Genomic DNA, 20,965 nt, shown 5'->3' on the forward strand with positions numbered 1-20,965 from the left:
GCATGAAGTTTTTATTTCAGTCATTAATGATCTGGTATGATTTGACGACACATCATATACCAAATGGCAAAACATGGCAAAGTAACATGTCTTGCCATGAGTTTATATATTGATATTGATTGATATATTGATATTGATATTGATGTGTGAGAGAGGTGCTAATCTGAGGATTAAATCGGCCATAATGAAATAGCACTTCAAACAAATCAAAGCTTGTTTCATGACAATGATTTTTTAAAAACACCACCATGCATGTATGTCCAGTTTTTTCGTGTCTATTTTTTTCTTCTTTTTTTTTTTTTTTTTTTTAATTAGGTAATCTCTAGAGTATAGACCTCTAGTATAGATTCATGTAGGCTTACCAGTTTCTTCGTGTCTATTATATGTTATTGGGTAATTTTAACCCTTAGGTTCATGTAGCCTCGATAAGCTAGCTTACTAAAAATGATAATGATTCTTATCATAGAGAACAAACAAATAAAAGATGTGTAAGCTCAAATCTCAATCAATAACTATCAAGTCCTAATTAATTATTTTAATTATATAGTAATGAATGATCTATATATTTCAAAGACTAGTTCTTAATGATTAAATTTGGTCGTCACGCGACTCACGCCATAGAAGACGACGATATATAAAAGGGACATAAAGCTAAAAAGTAATGGTATCAAAGGAACAATAAACAAAATAAAAGGGCAATTATTTCTTGAAATGCATGTCATCAACAAATTGTTGTCAAAATCAAAACAATTTCCATTTTACATGTAATCCACCAAATTAAAACATGTGGTGATCATAAAAACTCTTGCTATCAACTTTAAGAATAAATCATCAATCCTTTTGTATTGGTCCTATCATTATGATTTTTGAGTGTTTAACCCTATTTTTAATCTTAATTCACCATAATTTTAACTATTAAGTCTACATATAAACTACTAAAAAAAAGAGCTCATTTATTAATTGTTTGATTGGTTTTTTTTTTTTTTTTTTTTTAATTTTTATTTATTTATTTTTTTAACCTTCTATAGTCGTATGAAATCTTGTTAAATTTGTATCAATATATATTTGTCAATTGTCAATTTATATGTATGATAATAAAATTTTGTATAACTGAAGTTATGCATTAACAAGCTAAGCGTGAAAATGAGTACAATATGTTATGAAATATCGTGTGGATGACCATTATCCTCTTTTGTATCATTCTGGAACAATCTAGATAGGGTTTATATTCTTATCCAATCAAGCCCTACCTATATTGTATGTATGTATATATATATACCTTATCATATGGAATGAAATACACAGATTAATTCTCCGTCAATCTCTCTCATATTTCTTCTTATTTTATAACACGTTATCAGCACCAAAGCTCTAATCTTGGTATATAATTAACAAGGAACATCCTACAAATTGATGGATGTTAAAATCTATAATACAACACAATATTCCCAGTGGTGATATCTAAAATTTGATAGGCGATATCGTGCGAAGATGATCCAAGAAGCCATTGTGAGCCGATCAGCAGGGAAGTTTCCTCATACTTTCATTTATTAAGCTTTAATTTTACAAAATATATTATATTTGTTATGTTGAGGGTTGAGTTAATGTTTAATTATAACTAAAAGTTATTAGTGTAACTCACCTTGGTGAGTATGTTCGGCAGAATACGTTTATGTAGCTTATTTGGCGTGGCTAATATATAATTGACTTGTTGATTTAAACTTAGGAAAAAAAAAAATAGTGAAAAACACAATTTGTCCAATAAGAGAAGAGACGATGCGTGTAGATTGTTCACTCATTGACGAAAACATCTTCTAATATGATGATTATCTTATTTGCTACAATTGATGCCAGTTATCCTAAAAGTATATCTTATAGTGCTTCCCACGCACGTGTATTTGGAGATTTGGAGTCAGCAATATGAAGGCATCTAATTACCATGACCTAAACCAAAATTATGGGCTTCAAATTAGAGAAAGTCCAATTGAAATTGTTATTTGTGTTGTTAAAGAATACCTCAAAAGTAAGGTACGCATTTACTATCATACATGTATTATTGATTTGTGATTGTCATGGTAATTAAATATAGTTAGCAGTAAGAATTAATTGATTAATAATGGTTTATTTTTATTTTTCGATATTGTGTCGATACCTATATTCTATAGAGTATATGTGAGTTATTTAACAATTTGTAATTGTTATGTTAAATATTGTGGCATGCCGACACTATTCTAATTAATCAGTTAGGGTATCTTGAATTTGTTTTTTTTTTCCAATTTTAGTGTGCCATGCATACGGAGAAGTAGGTTACGGAGTACTAGAATTGCATTTAGTTGGATCAGTTATCTCCTCGATTGTGGTACACTTTAAGAATAACCTAGTTTTCTCGGAAAAGTTTAATTTGGTTACTTCTTGGTTTTATGTAAAGTATAATAAATGAATTTTGCTATTATATTTTTTCTAATTTATGATTTATTTGCTGATGTTGGGATTGTCAAACTTATATAGCTTTATCACGTGATTTTGTTATGTTTATATGATATGTTTAGTATCAATAATATAAGATTATCTATTACTCATCATCATGACAATTTATTATAAATATATTTATCTAAACTAGATCCTAAGTCTTTATTTATAGTATTTTTTTCATGATATGTTTATATCTTATACTACGTATTGTAGATGGCATGTGTTTTACATTGGTTGAATGCTAAGAAAATTTAAATTAGTTTTGATTCATTATGGAGTATTGTTACGAATCTTATATCCCAAAATTAGAGGATATACTTCACCGTATTAGGAGTTTTTGATAAAATTTGTATACGTAATTCTAGGAGATAACTAGGTGGAATTTATGTAAATTAAGAGTACTCTGATTACGCACACGTGATCCTTGGCTTGAATCAAGGATAGATTACACTTTATTTTGCTATCACTTGTATCTATAGACAGTGAAGTGGAATATAAAAAGCAGAGAAAATATTGAGTATGGATTAAACATCATAGAATATTTTTATGGTAACACATTGAAGTCTTTAACTATGATTGAAATATTATTTTTACTTTTATGAGTGATATTACTTACACTTGAATGACGCTATAATTTCATTGACCTCATGAATAATAGGTTTAAAAATATTTACGTCATATTCAAGAACTAATATTTATGAGTATGATTGGTTAATGATACGTAGCATTATATTATTTCTTATATGTATGATTGCTAATATTTGCATGATGTCATAATCTCTTTCCAACTCTGGGATGAAATTAATGATTTTATATATTACTAGATTTACTCATTACCAGTAGTGAATGAGAATTTATAGGATTAAATTATTTCTTATGTTAGCATGTTTGCATGATGTTATTTTGATATAATTCATTGAAAATTTATGAGAATTACGGAAACAATTACATATATTAGCTAATTGAGCAAGAAATAGTATTATGAGTTCAAATATATTAATCCACGACATTACTTGTGAGCAACTTATTTAAATGTATTTTTATTATGCCCATACTTATAAGTGATTAATATGATTAATATAATTGGGCACGAGGAAAATAATAACTTTGCTTTGTTTGATACATGCATTGCTAAAAGAATTTATGGCTTGAGAAGAAGATGGATTTAAAGATTGTTGGACTAGTTTTATACCCCCATATGCAAGGATTAGGGGGAGATAGTGTTTATTCCACTGTTTTTTATGTAATCCTTGCACATGAATAATTAAATATGTTAATGGTTAGTTTGGTACATACACTAGCCTAAACATCAATAATTTATTCAATAGAGTTGGCCACATGATAATAAAATATGTAGCATGATATAACCATCCTGAAGATGGATATGAATAAATGTCATTACCTATAAAATAGCTATAAATGTACATATTAAGTTGATGTCCTAGGTGGACAAGATCAGTTGCTATTGAACTAGCACACCTGAAGTGTGGTAATGCAAAAGGTTACAATGATAAGAATCTTTAGAAGAGGAAAGAAGCACTAATTGACAATGTAAATTTGAAAGTGACACATTTTATGTATCTCCTGAAGAGATCACTTTTAATACAATAAATGTAATATGATGATTATATAAAGTACTCCAGAAGAGTATAAAATGTTGTCCAACAAGGTTAGCATGTATCAAGATTACAATCAATGCTCTAGTGGAGTATGAGTATTAGTTAATTGTCTTGCCAATTGTAGAAAGAAACACATTGGTGTACTTATATCACATCATATTCATGGCCATGCATAAAGTATCTCTAATAAGGTGATCACCATGCCAATATTATAAAACTGACCATAATTAAAATACTAAAGGAAAAGTAATTGGATGTGATAATAAATAAGTAGGTCATCTGGGGTTTAATAAATTCCCGTTATGAAAACCTGAAGTTTCATATGAAAGAAATAATGTGCTGACACTCTCTCAATGTTAGATACGTAGTATATGAAATGAATTGAATGGCAAGACATAACATTGAGATTGAGATATATTTGAATAGTGAATTTTTAGTTTATTTTGACGAAACACTTCAAGAGATTGTACATATATATTTATAAGTTTCTAGGATAGCAACTTTGTATGGGCATATGTAATGGGTGGCCAAAAGTTCACCAGAATAGTTTATATTTTGTACAATTTTAGGTAAGTAGAAGCTCACTGTATTAGGTGACTGAAGCTCACTAAGGCTACTTGTACGTTAAAATTTTGAGTAACTAATATCTCATTATTAAAGTCTTTTGATGATCCAGAAGATCATTGTCTAGTGAATTACATACAAGTGACTATATTTTGGGACTATTATCAGTCAGCACAAGAATAAATTTAAGAAATGATGAACAAATGCACCATATACTCTCCCTCCATGGATAATATTCTCCAGAAGAGATAAATTTTATTGAATGTGATCTTCCCAATGAAATGAATTATTTTGCAAATTTATATACTAAGTTGGTCAAGAATTTTAATGCCCCTATATATGAGTTATTTTACCAACTTAGAGGGAGAAGGGTTAGCATAAGTTGGCAAAAATTAAAAACTCGATGATCCCTGTAATGTAAGTTTGAAAAGTTATATGCCAACTATTGTCTACATATTATCAAGATATGTTGCACATTTATGATTTGATTTGTATTTAGTTATGACTCATGTTGCATAGCGTTGAAGATACATTTTGGTCATATTAATTATGTGTATACATTGAGATAAAATCTTGCCAATTATACTTGAATCACTACACCTGAAGTGTAGGTTGTATGATCGGTTCCAAAATAAAGATATGTCTAATATATATATATGATATATGGCAAGATAGTGCAGTTAACACTAATAGTGTAATAGTATATAAATACCATAGTGTATGAAATACCCTAAAAGTGGTATAAATATCTGAATTATTACAAAAGATGGCCTATGATGTAAGAAAAATTATGATGGTACCAATGAAAAATGTTTTCAGATATCATTGTCAAAAATAGCATGCAAATTAAAATTGTACCTTGAGGAATTATACGATGATACCGGTATATGATAGAACCGATAAATAATGCATATGCATGATATAATGGACTAGTGAATAAGGGATCTGGAATATATGTCCATTTTAATGTCGACATAATGATAATAATAAAAGTTTATCATGGACCAGAAGTCCAAAGAAATATGGATTTTTAAAATCCACACTGTACAGTGTCTTGCATTATTTCGAGTCTTATTTATATTCATATATATGCATGTGTGAGTCTTAGGTTATTGGATTATTCATTACATATGTTCAAAGTTGTAAATGCATTACTCATTGTATAATTTGTTAATTATGTTATCATATTTTTATATCTCATATTGCATGCTTTAATTAATTTCTATATAATAATTGTGGTGTATGTCAATGTTCATTCAAAGTATAGTAAGACATATTTACAACTCTGATGGAATATTAGAAAGAAATACTTATGTTCCAATGGGCTTATACTTGTGATTAAAATATTGATGACGTTGATTGAATACCATGTTATGAATCACGTAAGAAGAGTTCCTGAAGAACTTATGTATGACGTATTTAAAAATTCAGCCCTGCAAAGTTTATATCTTGAATATTGCAATTCAATTATTATCAAACTCTTGATAAGTCAATGTCACTACTGACATCTCAACCTGAAGATTGAGCATATGAAAGTTAGTGAGAATTACTATTTGTGTTTGCAAAAGAACTATCATGTCAATTATGAATATTCTAAAGAATATCAATGAGATACTTATGTGTGAAACTATTTTATTATGGTCTAGAAGAACCATGATAAATGTATATAATTACATGTGTTATATTAATTCATATGAAATTGAAGAATGGCATTAATGATATCAAGTTTTGTCATCAAATTATTATTAATGAAGTTTGATCAAATAGTGATCATCTATTTCTATCATTAACGACTTCCAGAAGAAGTCATAATCGTATTAGTTTAATTTTAAAGCAACTACTAAAACAGATCGAGATTTGAAATAATGATATTAGAGATAAACACATATATGGTGAAAAGAAGACACTTCACATGTTCATGAGAAGACTTAAAGAATTGAAGATGCAACTTCAGCTTAAGAGAATTGAAGATCAACTAATGATATTTTACTTACTACATATGAGAAGATATGCAAACATATTGGATACAATGTTGCGGCACTAGAAGATCTCAAGTTATGTATTCATCAGGGGGAGAAAATACGCGCTGCATTCTTTTTCCCTTGACCATGGTTTTGTCCCACATTGGGTTTTCCTGGTAAGGTTTTAATGAGACAGCATATCGAGCGTATTACGAAGAATGTTGTACTCTTTTTCCTTCATTAGGTTTTTATCCCATAGGGTTTTTCCTAATAAGGTTTTAACGAGGCACAGTCTTCGATAATGGACATCCAAGGGGGAGTGTTATGAAATATCGTGTGGATGACCATTATCCTCTTTTGTATCATTCTGGAACAATCTAGATAGGGTTTATATTCTTATCCAATCAAGCCCTACCTATATTGTATGTATGTATATATATATACCTTATCATATGGAATGAAATACACATCTTAATTCTCCGTCAATCTCTCTCATATTTCTTCTTATTTTATAACACAATAATTATTTTAAACGTTAATTTTAGTAGCTTTATAACAATAAGAAAATTACCTCAAAAGTAAAGTTGATGCCTATTATCATGTTTTCCTTTACTTTGCCAAGCACTACAAAAGTTAGCAATGTCTTTCCAATATATATAAAGAAAAGTACTATTGATATTTCATCATCAATTAAAGTCTTTTATATACTCGGGTGCTCATTGCCTTAGGTTTCCGCAACTATTTGTTCAATTAGAAAGCCGCTCCACATATGATCTTCCCAAAAGCGTAAATGATCATTATTAAAAGTAGCTAGTTGCCTTAGGTTTTTTACCCAATCATCTCAAGATTCACCTTGATTGTACAATAATGCAATCTTTACGACATGTACACGACGAGGTAATGATTATGCCTGGTTCTTAACTCGAACGAATTATTAGGTTTTCCAATTTCAAAAAAGACCTAACGAGACTCAAAAATCTAACTTGAATTTAACTCAAAACAAACAAAATTGGTTGTAATTTTCAACAAGCTTTAATAATGAGGTTAACTCAAACCCGACCTCAAACATAAAAGAGTTAGGTCGTTGTGCTAATAATATTGGAAACCTCAACTTGAAGCTATTCCACCTAGCCTGTAAAACTTTTTGAGTCAGGTTCATATTTATCTAAACTGAACTCATTTAACCTGCTTAAATACAATTCTCTCTTTTTTTTTTTTTTTTTTTTTTTTTTTAATATGCCCCATTTTGACTAACAATTATGTCAATGCGGAATCTTGACTAATGCTATTTGTAGTACTTTATATTCAGTTATCAATAAGCTAAGTATAATTATTAATAGTTGATAGTTTGGGAAACTATACTTTTAGATCATTTTAATAAGTACAGTGTATGCTTATGAGTTATGACTATATTTACATTAGTTAAAGTGGTGTATGTAAATAGTACGAGGAATATCTATCTATACTATATATTAAACGGAAGAATTGATACATGTCAATTAAAAAATGTTTTTATCAAGGATTGAACTCGGGTCATTAGAAAATAAATTAGAAGGCATACCATCTTTGCTATTGAACACTTTAGTTTATTTATTCTTCCTAAATATAGTTAGTGTATGACATGATTTTTTTTTTTTTTTTGTACAAATTATTTTCTTCAAATAAATCTATAATAAAAGTATTTAAGTTTATTTTTTTTAAAAAAAGTATTTAAGATTAGTATAATACATGAAAACTATAATACAAAGTAGAGAATATTTAACGTATAGATCCGGGGCATCGCCCGGGCTATACACTAGTTATTGTATTAAATATAACCAATACTCCAAATTAATGTCCAGTCAACTTTTTCACCCAAAATGGTGAATTGGAAAAACAGAGAGCCACTAATGTGCAGGACTTTTATAAGAGCAAAAGACAAAGATAACAAATTCATCAACAGAGTGGGAAACTGGAAGTTAAAAAGTGATCATTTGCTTTCAAATTTAAGAACACTCGGCCACTCGGGACTCAAGGGAAGAATAATTTGGAGAATTAGATTGGATCGACCCATCTTTTTAAATAGCTCATTCTGTTACCAATTAGTTTCAAGATGAAATCTATTTAATACTTGTAACTAGTCCAATTCTCATTCTTTTTTCACTTTTTATTGTGGCTACTGCTCGACTTTATTTTCTCTTCTTCAAGATAAAGGAGGTCGAGATATTTCTTGCATCTGGTTGATTCCGGACATTAGGGATATCATTCTTAGGTTCTCAGCTTGTGAAGTTCGGAAGGTTCCTCGTCAGTGGGTGGCTCCGGCTCATTGGTTGACTATTCAGGCTCGCCGTCGTCGTTTTTTGTTCTGGTCCTTTTAGTTGTTTTTGTTCTTTTCAGTAGTTCTTTTTTAGTTCGTCTTGTCATTAAAAAATAAAAAAAAAACTCCATCTAATTTTTAATTGTTTTAGCCTTTTGGGTGATCAATTATTAATAAATGATTTACAACAATTTACAAATACGTACAATGGCCTGAACAACAAAAGGACACTCCGCAACTCACACTCTAGTAGAACCACTAACTTTATTGACAACTTTACCAACATAGCCGCTTATAATTAAGTTGATTGATGATCTATGCCATTTTATAAGCTTTTCCATAGCCGCTTATAAAGCTGTTTGGCTAGCAACTTTTGGCCTTTTGAACTTGTTGGTGAAACAATATCATGATATTAATTTATAAATCAGAAATGTTCTCTTTATATACTGGTGTTAAAATAGATGCGAGAAAGATTCATGGACATCAAACCATAACATACGTATTTACGTGGTTCACTTATAATGTGTTAGCTACATACACAAAATGAGAGACATCTAAGAAGTTGACATAATACACTCAAAACATAAACGGAAATAGGCCCGAACATAGAAGCATAGGTGGGTTATCACTTATATGTGTGGAGCAAACATACTCAAGGAAACAATTAAGCATTATACTCCCTAATGTATAATGTTGACACCACTACTATAATTATGATGTATGTTGGTATCCCTAGAGTGGGAAACACCTTGCTAAAATGGGTGGGCAAATGCCATTTGGGGATCACTTCTTTTACTTTGGCAAGATCTTTGTTTAATGGCCTGGAAAGCCTCAAAACTTGAAAGGGACTTTTGCTTTCATTCTAAACCATCAAAACCAAATTGATCACTTTCTTTTTTCCTCCATTTTCCTTTCTTTTTGGTATATGGTCCATTTAGGGGATCATTCATTCATTTGTACTTCGGAGGATTCTATTGTGGCTGAAAATTATCACAAATCACTGTAAAAATTCTAATATGCGTTCTATTTAATTGATTTTCATCTGGCCTTATATAATATGTTCAAACTTATTTAATTCATGTTATTACTTCATATTTAATTTATTTCTAAAATAAGTGAAAATAAAGTAATTGAAATGGTTTATAGTTAAATGTGTAACACGCTATATAAATAGACATCCATAAGGTTACAACTTACAACTCTTTAAAAGATACCCTCTATTTCCCGAATTTGAGAAGAAACTAAAATGCACATTCAAGTTTTTTACAAATCGTTAACCTTTTGTAATAAAAAGGAAAATAAAATCAATGGTTCTTGATATTCCAAAAGAACAACATCAATTTTTTTTAAAAAAAAAAGTTTAAGAGGGCAAGTTAGTCAAGGCACATGCTAAAGGTAAACGCTTAGAGCAATTAGAAAGACAAGTAAATTTATGATCAAAACATTGGAAAAGAACAAAAATCAATTCCTTAAAGATATTGAGAGGTTTATTATGTTGTTAGCACAAATAGAATTCGGAAGTAGTGAATTGCCTCAAGAAAAATTAAATATTATAGACTATTGTGCCTTGGATCATCAAAGGTTCAGCGATTTTTCAATATCCCATTGACTAATATAATCGCTAATTTATATAATCGCTAATTTATGGCCAAACGAATACCATTTGTATTTTCTTGATTAATAATTTCACACTTTTATACCATTGATATTGAATAATCCCATTGTAATTTGTTAATTACTCTCCTTTTAAAGAATAATCCCATTGTAATTTGTGAATTTCTCTCCTTTTAAAGCCCTATCATTTAGAACTCGTCAAAAACCCAAAAAAATCAACACAGCCAAAATACTAGGGGTTGTTGAGGCCTACCCTAAATTCACTATTTGGAATATTTTCTATCTCTCAATTATAATCTCCTAGAAGAAAAAAAAAAAAAAAAAATTCATTTCATAATCTTTTTATTTTCATAAAACCACAAACACAAACAAATGCCCTAATACCCCTAAAATCCAAAAAAGACAAATCCCTGCAATTTTAACCTTACTTGCATCACGTGAAATTCTTCAAAACCCAGTAATTGTTCTCTAATAAAAGTATAAAACCCTGTTTAAGCCAACAAAAAGTTAATTACACACTAATTATTAATTAACAGTTTAGCACCCAACAAATATTTTATAATTTACATGTGGGTCCCACTTGATCAGATAGATTTCTCTGTTTTTCTCCACTATATATTGCCTGCAATACTATGCTTTTGAGTTTCTTTGTAGTCCTTTGTATTAGGACTATTTATTCACATACATTCAACAAAAACACAAAAAAAGGGCTGAAAATTGGAGGTGGAAAATCATGCCCTATTCTTTTCTTGCAGCAAGTAAGTTCTCTTTAAATTAGTATGTTGATTGTTGTTTTTATGTTGTGTTTTTTGATAGTTCTGCTAAATGCATTATACTGTTTCCTATTTGTTGTACGTTAAACATAATGGTAGAACCAACTTAGCTAGGTTAATGCTTTTTGTTTCATGTTTAATGGTTTAAAGTAAGGTTTAACACGCCGATGATGAAGCTAATATAGAAATAAAGACGATGAATAAGGCCTGAAAACAAAATTATGATATGGAATATGGATGGACGGATACATGTATATCATAATTTGTACCCCGTTTACAGTTTGGTTAAAACATTTTAAAGATTTTTTAAAACTTCATCTCTTGTACATTGCTTGAAGTTGGGAGTACTGCTCTTCATATTCTTGGCTTCGCGCTATGTGATGAGGTAACATTATTCATGTATAACACTATAACAGCAAGAAGTAACGACATGTTTAATAGCCTGAAATAAACAAAAGTCGATCATTTTGAAGTAATCTAAGAGTATTTCGGGTAAATGTAATGGAACAGAAGGAACAAACATAACTAAGAAGAACAAAAGCAATACTTTCCATCAACATTAATTCTAGTATCACACTATTAAAAACATGATAAGCTTTCCTACTAAAAATGGCTCTACAATATTAAAGTAGCAGTCTACTTTATTATCGTTTATCAAGTTATATACAAAAAGCATCTCTTGCCATCTTTATTACTATCTTTTATGAACAATTTAATCACTACTTCTGCCGTAGGCTATATGTTACTCCTCCGTCCCTTAATACAATGCCTCTTTTGAGCATTTATTCCTCACATAATAAAGAGAAAGAGGCATTGTATTAAGGGACGGAGGGAGTACAATTTTTAACATCAAAAGACAATGAAAAAGGTATCAAATAAAATAACTCCCCTCAATCTGCAATCAATTGTCACGTTGATAGCATGTCGATAGTGCTAGCTGAACTACTAACCTAATCGACAACTAGTTAGGGACAGAGGTAGTCGATCCAAGGCTTCGTTTTTAAGCAATCAAGTTGTTTGGTGACAAAGTTATAGCTATATTGCCTGTTTGATTAACAGTTGACACAGAAAATTTCTTGGAGATGAGGTTATAATTTCATCTTAATCACAATAGATGCTAAGCTTGTGGTTTCATCGGGGTTGAAAGTTTAGTTGAGTTAGGACTTGGAGACAAAATGTTCGGTCTGAAAACTACTATCAACCATACAAACTAAGAAAAATAAATTATATTGGCATCAAAATTGACAAATAATAGTGTGCAGATGTGTTAAGTGACATATAAGATTAAATAAATAAGCTTAGTGTGGAACGGAGGGAGTATTATGGCATTGTACACATAGTCGATGCCATAACGTGCACCGTATATAGTAGTCAATCTGTGAACTCATGATCAGTCTATTACTACAACTTAAGTTGTTCTACTAACTCAGGCAATTAAGCTGGTTTTCAAATTGTATTTTTCAAGTATAAACATCGAATTGTTTTTGTTTCGTATGGCAGATATAAAGCTATTGAAACCAACAGCATGGGAACAGCTGAAGTCTCCCTGCTTGTGGGAAGAGATCAGCGTATTTTTCCTGCTGGGGTTCTATGGGATTCTACTGTTATACTTCATCAGAAAAATGGCATATGCAGTACACATGTTCACTACAAAAGCAACAGAAAAAGATGCAGAAATGTACCCTGATAATGCAAGATTAAGCCTTTGCTCGAAAATCAGCGTTGTTTCTTCCACTTTGCTTTTGAGTGTGCACTTGACTTCTTTATGCTTGTTGGTAAAGGGAAACAAGATTTCGTGTGATCACTATCTTCCTGCTCTCTCAGCTGAAATCTTGCAGGTTATATCATGGATAATCACGATAATTGTATTGTGCAGGACTTTAACCAAGAATTACCTCATTTTCCCCGGAATTCTAAGATTCTGGTGGGTTTGCAGCTTCTTGATCACAGCTTGTCATGTTGCCGTTGCTTTCAATTTTGTAATGGACAATCATGGGCAGCTTAGGATCCAAGAGTATGCAGATTTTCTCGGGTTTTTTGCATCAGTCAGCCTGTTGGTAATTTCCATTCAAGGGAAGATGAAAATAGCGCATGAGAATGCAAGAAACAATTTGACAGAACCACTTCTCAATGGAGAAACTGGAAAAAAATTTAAAGGAAAAGTCGAGTCACTTTACAGCAAAGCAACTCTTCTGGATCTTGTTACCTTCTCATGGCTCAATCCATTGTTTGTCATTGGAAAAAAGAAGCCACTTGAGCAGGATGAGATCCCAGAGGTTGATGTGAAAGACTCTGCTGCGTTTCTCTCTCATTGCTTCGATGAAAACCTAAAACAAGCCAAACAGGAAGAAGGAATCACGAATAGCACATCAGTGTATAAGGCAATTTTCCGATTAGCATGGAAAAAAGCAGCTGTAAATGCCTTGTTTGCAGTAATAAGTGCATTTGCTTCATATGTTGGTCCGTATCTAATCAACGATTTTGTGGTTTTCCTCAGTGAAAAGAAACACAGCAGCCTAAAAACTGGCTACCTCCTTGCTCTTGGATTTCTAGGGGCCAAAGTGGTTGAAACAACTGCACAAAGGCAATGGATCTTTGGGGCTCGTCAATTAGGGCTCCGCCTCAGAGCTGCTATGATATCTCAGATATATCGAAAAGGCTTGATGTTGTCATGTCAAGCAAGACAGAGTCACACCAGCGGAGAGATAATGAACTACATGAGTGTAGATGTTCAAAGAATCTCAGATTTTGTATGGTATGTAAATACACTATGGATGTTACCGGTACAGATATCGTTAGCAATCTATGTTCTGCATACAAGTCTAGGTTTGGGGTCACTTGCAGGATTAGCTGCCACTTTAGTCGTTATGTCTTGCAATATACCTCTAACAAGAACGCAGAAAAAATACCAGTCACAGATCATGGATGCTAAAGATGCTCGGATGAAAGCCACCTCAGAAATCCTACGTAACATGAAGTCGATAAAACTTCAAGCATGGGACAACCAGTTTCGACATAAGTTAGAAAGTTTAAGAAATATAGAGTCTTCTTGGATATGGAAGTCATTAAGACTAGGGGCTGTTGGAGCCTTCATTTTCTGGGGCTCACCTACCTTTATTTCTATAATAACTTTTGGAGCTTGTCTTCTAATGGGAATTCCGCTCACAGCAGGTAGTGTACTATCTGCATTAGCAACCTTTCGTATGTTGCAGGATCCCATATTTAGTCTGCCAGACTTACTCAACGTTGTAGCACAAGCTAAAGTATCGGCTGATAGGGTTTCTTCTTACCTCCAAGGAGAAGAAATTCAGCAAGATGCAGTTGAGTTTGTTTCAAAAGATAATACACCCTATGCCATAGACATAGAAGGGGGGGAATTCAGCTGGGATCCTAATTCAGGAATACCCACCTTAGATAAAATAAACTTACAGGTCACAAGGGGAATGAAAGTGGCAATATGTGGAACTGTGGGATCAGGAAAATCCAGTTTGCTTTCTGGCTTAATTGGAGAAATTCCTAAGATCTCCGGGACTGTGAAGATTAGCGGTTCTAAGGCTTATGTTCCTCAAACCCCGTGGATACTGACAGGAAATATTAAAGAGAACATACTCTTTGGGAGCCCTTATGATGCAGCCAAGTATGATAGAACAGTTAAAGCATGTGCTTTATTGAAAGATTTTGAACTTTTCCCACAAGGTGACTTAACAGAAATCGGAGAAAGAGGTATTAATATGAGTGGAGGCCAGAAACAAAGGATACAAATTGCTCGTGCAGTATACCAGGACGCAGATATATATTTGCTTGATGATCCTTTTAGTGCAGTTGATGCACATACAGGCACACAACTATTTCAGGTAAGCACTTGTAACTCGTTAGACTTAAATGTCAAATTAAATTCTGAGTCTTACATAGTTCATTCTCTTACAATGTTCTGATTTCCAATAAACAGGAATGTCTGATGGAGGTTCTCGGAGACAAGACAATCTTTTATGTGACCCACCAAGTCGAATTTCTACCAGCAGCAGACCTCATTCTGGTATGTAATCACAAATTCACAGCAATGTTTTATGCACTATCTTAGCTAGATACATCAATTCATGAGGGAACTTCTTATAAACAGGTTATGCAAGATGGAAAAATATCAGAAGCAGGGACTTTTAAGGAACTTTTGAAGCAGAATATTGGGTTTGAAGTTCTGGTTGGAGCGCATAGTCAAGCTCTAGATTCTGTTCTAAAAGTTGAAGGTGCTTCTGATAGAACTTCTAAAAGTTCTTTACCACAAAATGTCCAATCAAGTGCTGAACAAATTCAAACAAGGGATGAAGAAGAGGAAAAACTTTCTCCTGAAATGAAAGAGAAGGAAGGGAGGTTGATACAAGATGAAGAAAGAGAGAAAGGAAGTATTGGGAAGGAAGTATATTGGGCTTATCTTACCATAGTGAAACGTGGTATTTTGGTTCCGGTGATAGTTTTAGCCCAGTCATCATTTCAAGTGTTACAAATAGCAAGTAATTACTGGATGGCATGGGCTTGTCCAACTTCAGGTGATGCAGCACCTATAGCTGAGATGGACTATGTCTTACTTGTATATGCCCTTCTTTCTATCATAAGCTCACTTTGTGTCTTAGTACGGGCATCAGTATTAGCATATGCCGGCCTTTCTACTGCACAAAAACTCTTTGAGAATATGCTACACAGTGTATTACGAGCTCCAATGTCATTTTTTGATTCAACTCCAACTGGAAGAATACTGAATCGGGTAAGAATTAGTCTAAATACTTTAAATTGCAGTGATTCCATATTTGCAATACAATCATCTAGATATGATTCATAAGTATACCCTATCTACATATCAGATTCATACTACCTCTCACTTCTGTCAAACAGATGGCACTCAAATCATCTGAGATTTATGTCAATTATCAGTCAGATCAAATAAATTAATCACAATACTCATGTCTGCATAAAAGACTTTCTAAACACTAAATGAATTAAGCATTTTACTTAATCCATTTCCACCCTCTGTGTTACAAAATACAACTTAGAGAGATTTATGTTTCAGGTAAAGAATTTCCCAGCTTCTACACTTCAAAAACAATCAAGGGAAATTGTATATTAAAAAGGAAAAAAACGCTATCATATGTTAAATTTAACACTTACTTCATATGCAGGCATCATCTGACCAAAGTGTATTGGACTTGGAAATGGCACAAAGATTGGGCTGGGCAGCTTTCTCAACGATCCAGCTTCTCGGCACCATTGCAGTCATGTCACAGGTTGCATGGGAGGTCTTTCTCATCTTCATTCCAGTAACAGCAATCTGCATTTGGTATAAGGTAAGCAAATTGTGCTTGAAACCTACTTAAGAATCTTTGCAAAAATGATTTATAGAAGAAAATTACAATCATGAATATAATGATATTTCGTGCAGCAATACTACATACCAACTGCAAGGGAGCTAGCACGATTATCTGAAATACAGAAGGCTCCAATCCTACATCATTTTGGAGAATCACTTTCAGGGGCAGCAACAATACGTGCATTTGACCAAAAGGATCGATTTATCAATGCAAACCTTGTATTAGTAGATGGATTTTCAAGACCATGGTTTCACAATGTATCAGCAATGGAGTGGCTTTCATTCAGACTCAATCAATTATCTAATTTTGTGTTTGCATTTTCATTGGTTCTGTTAGTGTCTCTTCCAGACGGAATTATAAATCCAAGTAAGCTCTCGAGATATGATGATTAAAACTAGAATGAATACAATATTTTATATATGTATTGTCTAGTGGCTAAGACTGTTTAAAATGCATGGCAATATAACATATTATAATTGACTAATAAGTAATAAGGTCTACTTCAATTGCTCGTTGGAATATTATCATTCTATACAGCTTACTGTAGCATGAATTACAATTACTATTGAAGAAACCTAATGTGTTTTGAATCTTTTGCAGGCATTGCAGGTCTGGCAGTGACATATGGAATTAATTTGAATGTTTTGCAAGCTTCAGTCATATGGAATATATGCAATGCAGAAAATAAGATGATATCAGTGGAAAGGGTTCTTCAGTACACAGAGCTTAATAGTGAGGCACCTATGATTATTGACGACTGCAGACCACCAAACAACTGGCCAACTATTGGAACAATCACTTTCCAGAATTTACAGGTAAGCTGCTGCAGGTTTGATTAAGAAGCTGAAATTCTAAATTTCTTCTCCCCCACATAAACTTGAATGGTTTCTAATTGGATGTCCCAAATACACATTGCACTTTCCATCTATGGCATTTTCTCCTATCTGCTTTTTCTTAGTATGAGTAGGCGAGTACTATTTATATCTCAATCCACTTTCTCTTACATTTTATTTCTCTCCCCACCCTAACTTTAAGCCAACACTTAAATCTTAATCTCCGAGTCATAAGCAATCATGCTAGCTTTGTTAGACAAATGGAGCAACAAATGCAGTTCAGTGAAATTCTTATGACACTAATAAGCAGAAAACAAATTACTCTGATAATAATTTCAGTCCCAATTTCATGATGCTGCAGATACGTTATGCTGAACATCTTCCCTCCGTCCTGAAAAACATAACATGCACATTACCTGGGAAGAAAAAGATTGGTGTGGTAGGAAGGACAGGCAGTGGAAAATCAACACTTATACAAGCTCTATTCCGCATTGTGGAACCAAGGGAGGGGAGCATTATAATTGATGATGTAGATATCTGCAAGATAGGTCTTCATGACTTGAGATCAAGGCTCAGCATCATCCCACAGGATCCAACAATGTTTGATGGTACAGTTCGAATAAACCTTGATCCACTCCAACAGCATTCTGACAATGATATATGGGAGGTAAATAATTTAATTAATTGCTTTACCATTTTTTTCTCTTACCTAGAAATGAAAACAAATCGGTAATACATTGCTTTGCAACTATTAGGCATTAGACAAATGCCAATTAGGAGACCTTGTACGGGCCAAGGAAGGAAGATTGGAATCCACAGGTGAATATATCAAACTTTTCAGAAATATGGAGTAAGATTGTTCTTACTAGATAATCTAACTAATTGTATGTGATATATAGTGGTTGAAAATGGTGAAAATTGGAGTGTTGGACAGAGACAATTGTTCTGCTTAGGAAGGGCACTACTAAAGCACAGCAGTGTCTTGGTTTTAGACGAAGCAACTGCATCAGTCGATTCTGCTACTGATGGTGTAATTCAGAAAATCATTAACCAAGAATTCAGTGAACGAACAATTGTCACAATAGCTCACAGAATACACACAGTTGTTGACAGTGATCTTGTCCTTGTCCTCAGTGATGGTATATTTCAAGGCCCCTTTTTTAAATGCATATTTTTCTATTCATTTGACATCAGGCTATGTTCAATTCTTTGAGGCTAAAATTACCAAGATAATTAATTAGAAAGTTTGTTTTGGCAAAACCAGGAAGGATTGCAGAATATGATTCACCGTCAAAGCTCCTAGAGAGAGAAGATTCATTTTTCTCACGCTTGGTTAGGGAGTACTCAACAAGATCACAGACTTTCAACAACTCAGCAAAACTTTAAGGTTGAAACCATGAAGTAAATAAGCATAAGCAATGGAGTTGGCGACACATCTAGCAAGATATTGAACCAAAGAGCAACCTAAGGTAAACAAGACTGCTCAGACAGTCATGCAATACAACAATCTCTCAAGGTTCTCCATCCTTGCATCTCTAGGCACTAGAGTGTTCATCTATAGTACGACGGCAACAAGAGAAGTGATGCATCATATTATGTGCCTCCCTCGCCGTGCCTAACTACCCTTATATAGCATTCCTAGAAAATTGTACTAAGATACACTCTATGAGCCTCTATTGTAAGAGCTCACACTTTCGACTCAGCTCTTCCGGTCACTTAACTAATAACTATGTAGGGTTACACTATTAAACCTCACAGCATACTACCATAGCATATAAATCAACTAATCAAGCAACTTGCATTTAAGTAACAATGACTCAATGAGCCATTTTGACAAACATTTAAATAATCAAATTTGTATGAAAAATTTGGGTTCCCTCCCTTAACATTGAAATAAACTAATCCCTCCTTATATTAGCACCAAATCCACAAGGGGAAAGAGGGGTTACCAAACTCGAACCCGAGACCGAGGGATCAAAGGGCAATACTCTAACCCATTAGCTGCCCAGAAAACTTCCTAATCTCATCCTATACAATAATTTAAATTTATAAATACATTATCAAACTAAAAATCTAGAGAACATATGTATACATCAAAATCTATCCAAAGTTCCAAACATATAGATTAATAGATACTAGTACACAATTGAATAGCTAAAATAATTCATTAGAAAAAAGCAGGGGTATAGTAATTTTGGAAAATAATCATCAAATTAGTTGCTTTAAGTGGACGTAATACAAGAAAATGGCAAGCTACTTAAAGAATTATATGAATGAATTAATGAAAGTATGAAACGAATTCAGTTAACTGTAAAGAAATTGGTAACTTACCTTACAAAATTGGTCTGATGATTGTGGAAAATTTGTGGGCTTCTGGGATTTCAGGTTGTGACTTTATGAAATTATGAGTAATTTTGAGGAAGATTAGTTCTTGAGAATTTGTGATGGAAAATGGCAGTGAGTGAGAAAATGTCAGATTGATTGTTGTATCAGTATTCCCAAGGTATGTGTTTGTTCAATTGATAAAATGAGCAATAATTATCGAAATAATATTCTTTGGCGCACCGTGCATCCTGGTGTATAAAACAATTTCTAAAAATGTCATGAATGGCAAATGGCGATGAGAGTAGTATTAGTACGGTTTTGATTCATTTGACTTGTTTGGCTTTTTTTTTTTTTCCATTCGAAAGTTAGGATTTAGGCCTATTTACTTGTCATAAAAAACAAATTATAAGAAATATTCAGTAAAAATAATTTCAGTTTCGTAAAAATAAATTCAGTTTACCAAAAATAATTTCAATTCGATAAAAATTAGTAACTTTAAAAATGAACTATAATAGAAAATTATTAAAAATAATTTCAATTCAGTAAAAGAATTTCAGTTTAATAAAATTAATTTAAGTTCAATAAAAATACTCCCTTTGTCCCATAATACATGAGACGTGACTTTTTTTCACTATTCATGTATTAGGTTTGACCATAATTTTTTACTCACATAATAAAAATATATTTTATCATAAAATTTGTTGTTAGATAGGTTTTAATATAAAGTTTCATAATGTAATTTTTAAAATAATTTTCATTAATATTTAATAATATGAAAATAAAGTCAAACTAGTGCATTGACATATGTGCAATGTTTGACTGTGTCATATATTATGGGACAGATCGAGGGAGTAATTTTAAGTTCAACAAAAATAAGGTGAAGTGAATAGGGTCTTATTCCGTGCAAACCCACTACAGTATTACTTGAATTAACGTTTAAAGACGGTTTTACCGATACATAGTAAAAAAAAAATTACATTTATTTACCACTTTGCTATTTGAGAAACATAATTTGTTTCAAACTTGAAAAATCTCTTTCAATACGGTAAGAAATCTATTTTAAGTTGTGTCTAGATAAGAAATACATAACACAAGTTTGAGTTACCTTGTAGAAAAACAACTTGACTTATAAAGAGAAATCTAACTCA

At 32.3% G+C, this 20,965-nt stretch overlaps 1 protein-coding gene and 1 long non-coding RNA gene across 4 annotated transcripts; one reads left to right on the forward strand and one right to left on the reverse strand.

Moving 5' to 3' along the window:
• Positions 1-11,129: 11,129 nt before the first annotated feature.
• Positions 11,130-19,247, forward strand: LOC145615016 (putative ABC transporter C family member 15). The gene is made up of 11 exons (XM_081670096.1): positions 11,130-11,284; positions 12,800-15,153; positions 15,249-15,335; positions 15,420-16,058; positions 16,471-16,635; positions 16,731-17,025; positions 17,260-17,474; positions 17,854-18,159; positions 18,248-18,311; positions 18,392-18,631; positions 18,757-19,247. Exons 1-11 carry the CDS (start codon positions 11,260-11,262, stop codon positions 18,876-18,878), a joined length of 4,512 nt encoding a protein of 1,503 aa, XP_081526222.1. The 5' UTR covers positions 11,130-11,259; the 3' UTR covers positions 18,879-19,247.
• On the reverse strand, positions 11,382-20,093 carry LOC145615017 (uncharacterized). 3 transcript variants are annotated; one of them, XR_014107205.1, is made up of 6 exons: positions 19,442-19,756; positions 17,815-18,139; positions 16,460-16,619; positions 13,506-13,626; positions 12,982-13,350; positions 11,382-11,741 (listed from the first exon to the last, which is right to left on the reverse strand). It is a non-coding gene; the product is annotated as an uncharacterized LOC145615017 (long non-coding RNA). The 3 variants fall into 3 exon arrangements; XR_014107203.1 differs by lacking the exon at positions 19,442-19,756 and adding an exon at positions 19,824-20,093 and having other exon boundaries at positions 11,385-11,741; XR_014107204.1 differs by lacking the exons at positions 17,815-18,139; positions 19,442-19,756 and adding an exon at positions 16,744-16,878 and having other exon boundaries at positions 11,402-11,741.
• Between the last annotated feature and the right edge of the window lie 872 nt (positions 20,094-20,965).

This window comes from Chenopodium album, chromosome 25, assembly GCF_948465745.1.
Source record: "Chenopodium album chromosome 25, dcCheAlbu1.1, whole genome shotgun sequence".
Classification (NCBI taxonomy): Eukaryota; Viridiplantae; Streptophyta; class Magnoliopsida; order Caryophyllales; family Amaranthaceae; genus Chenopodium; species Chenopodium album.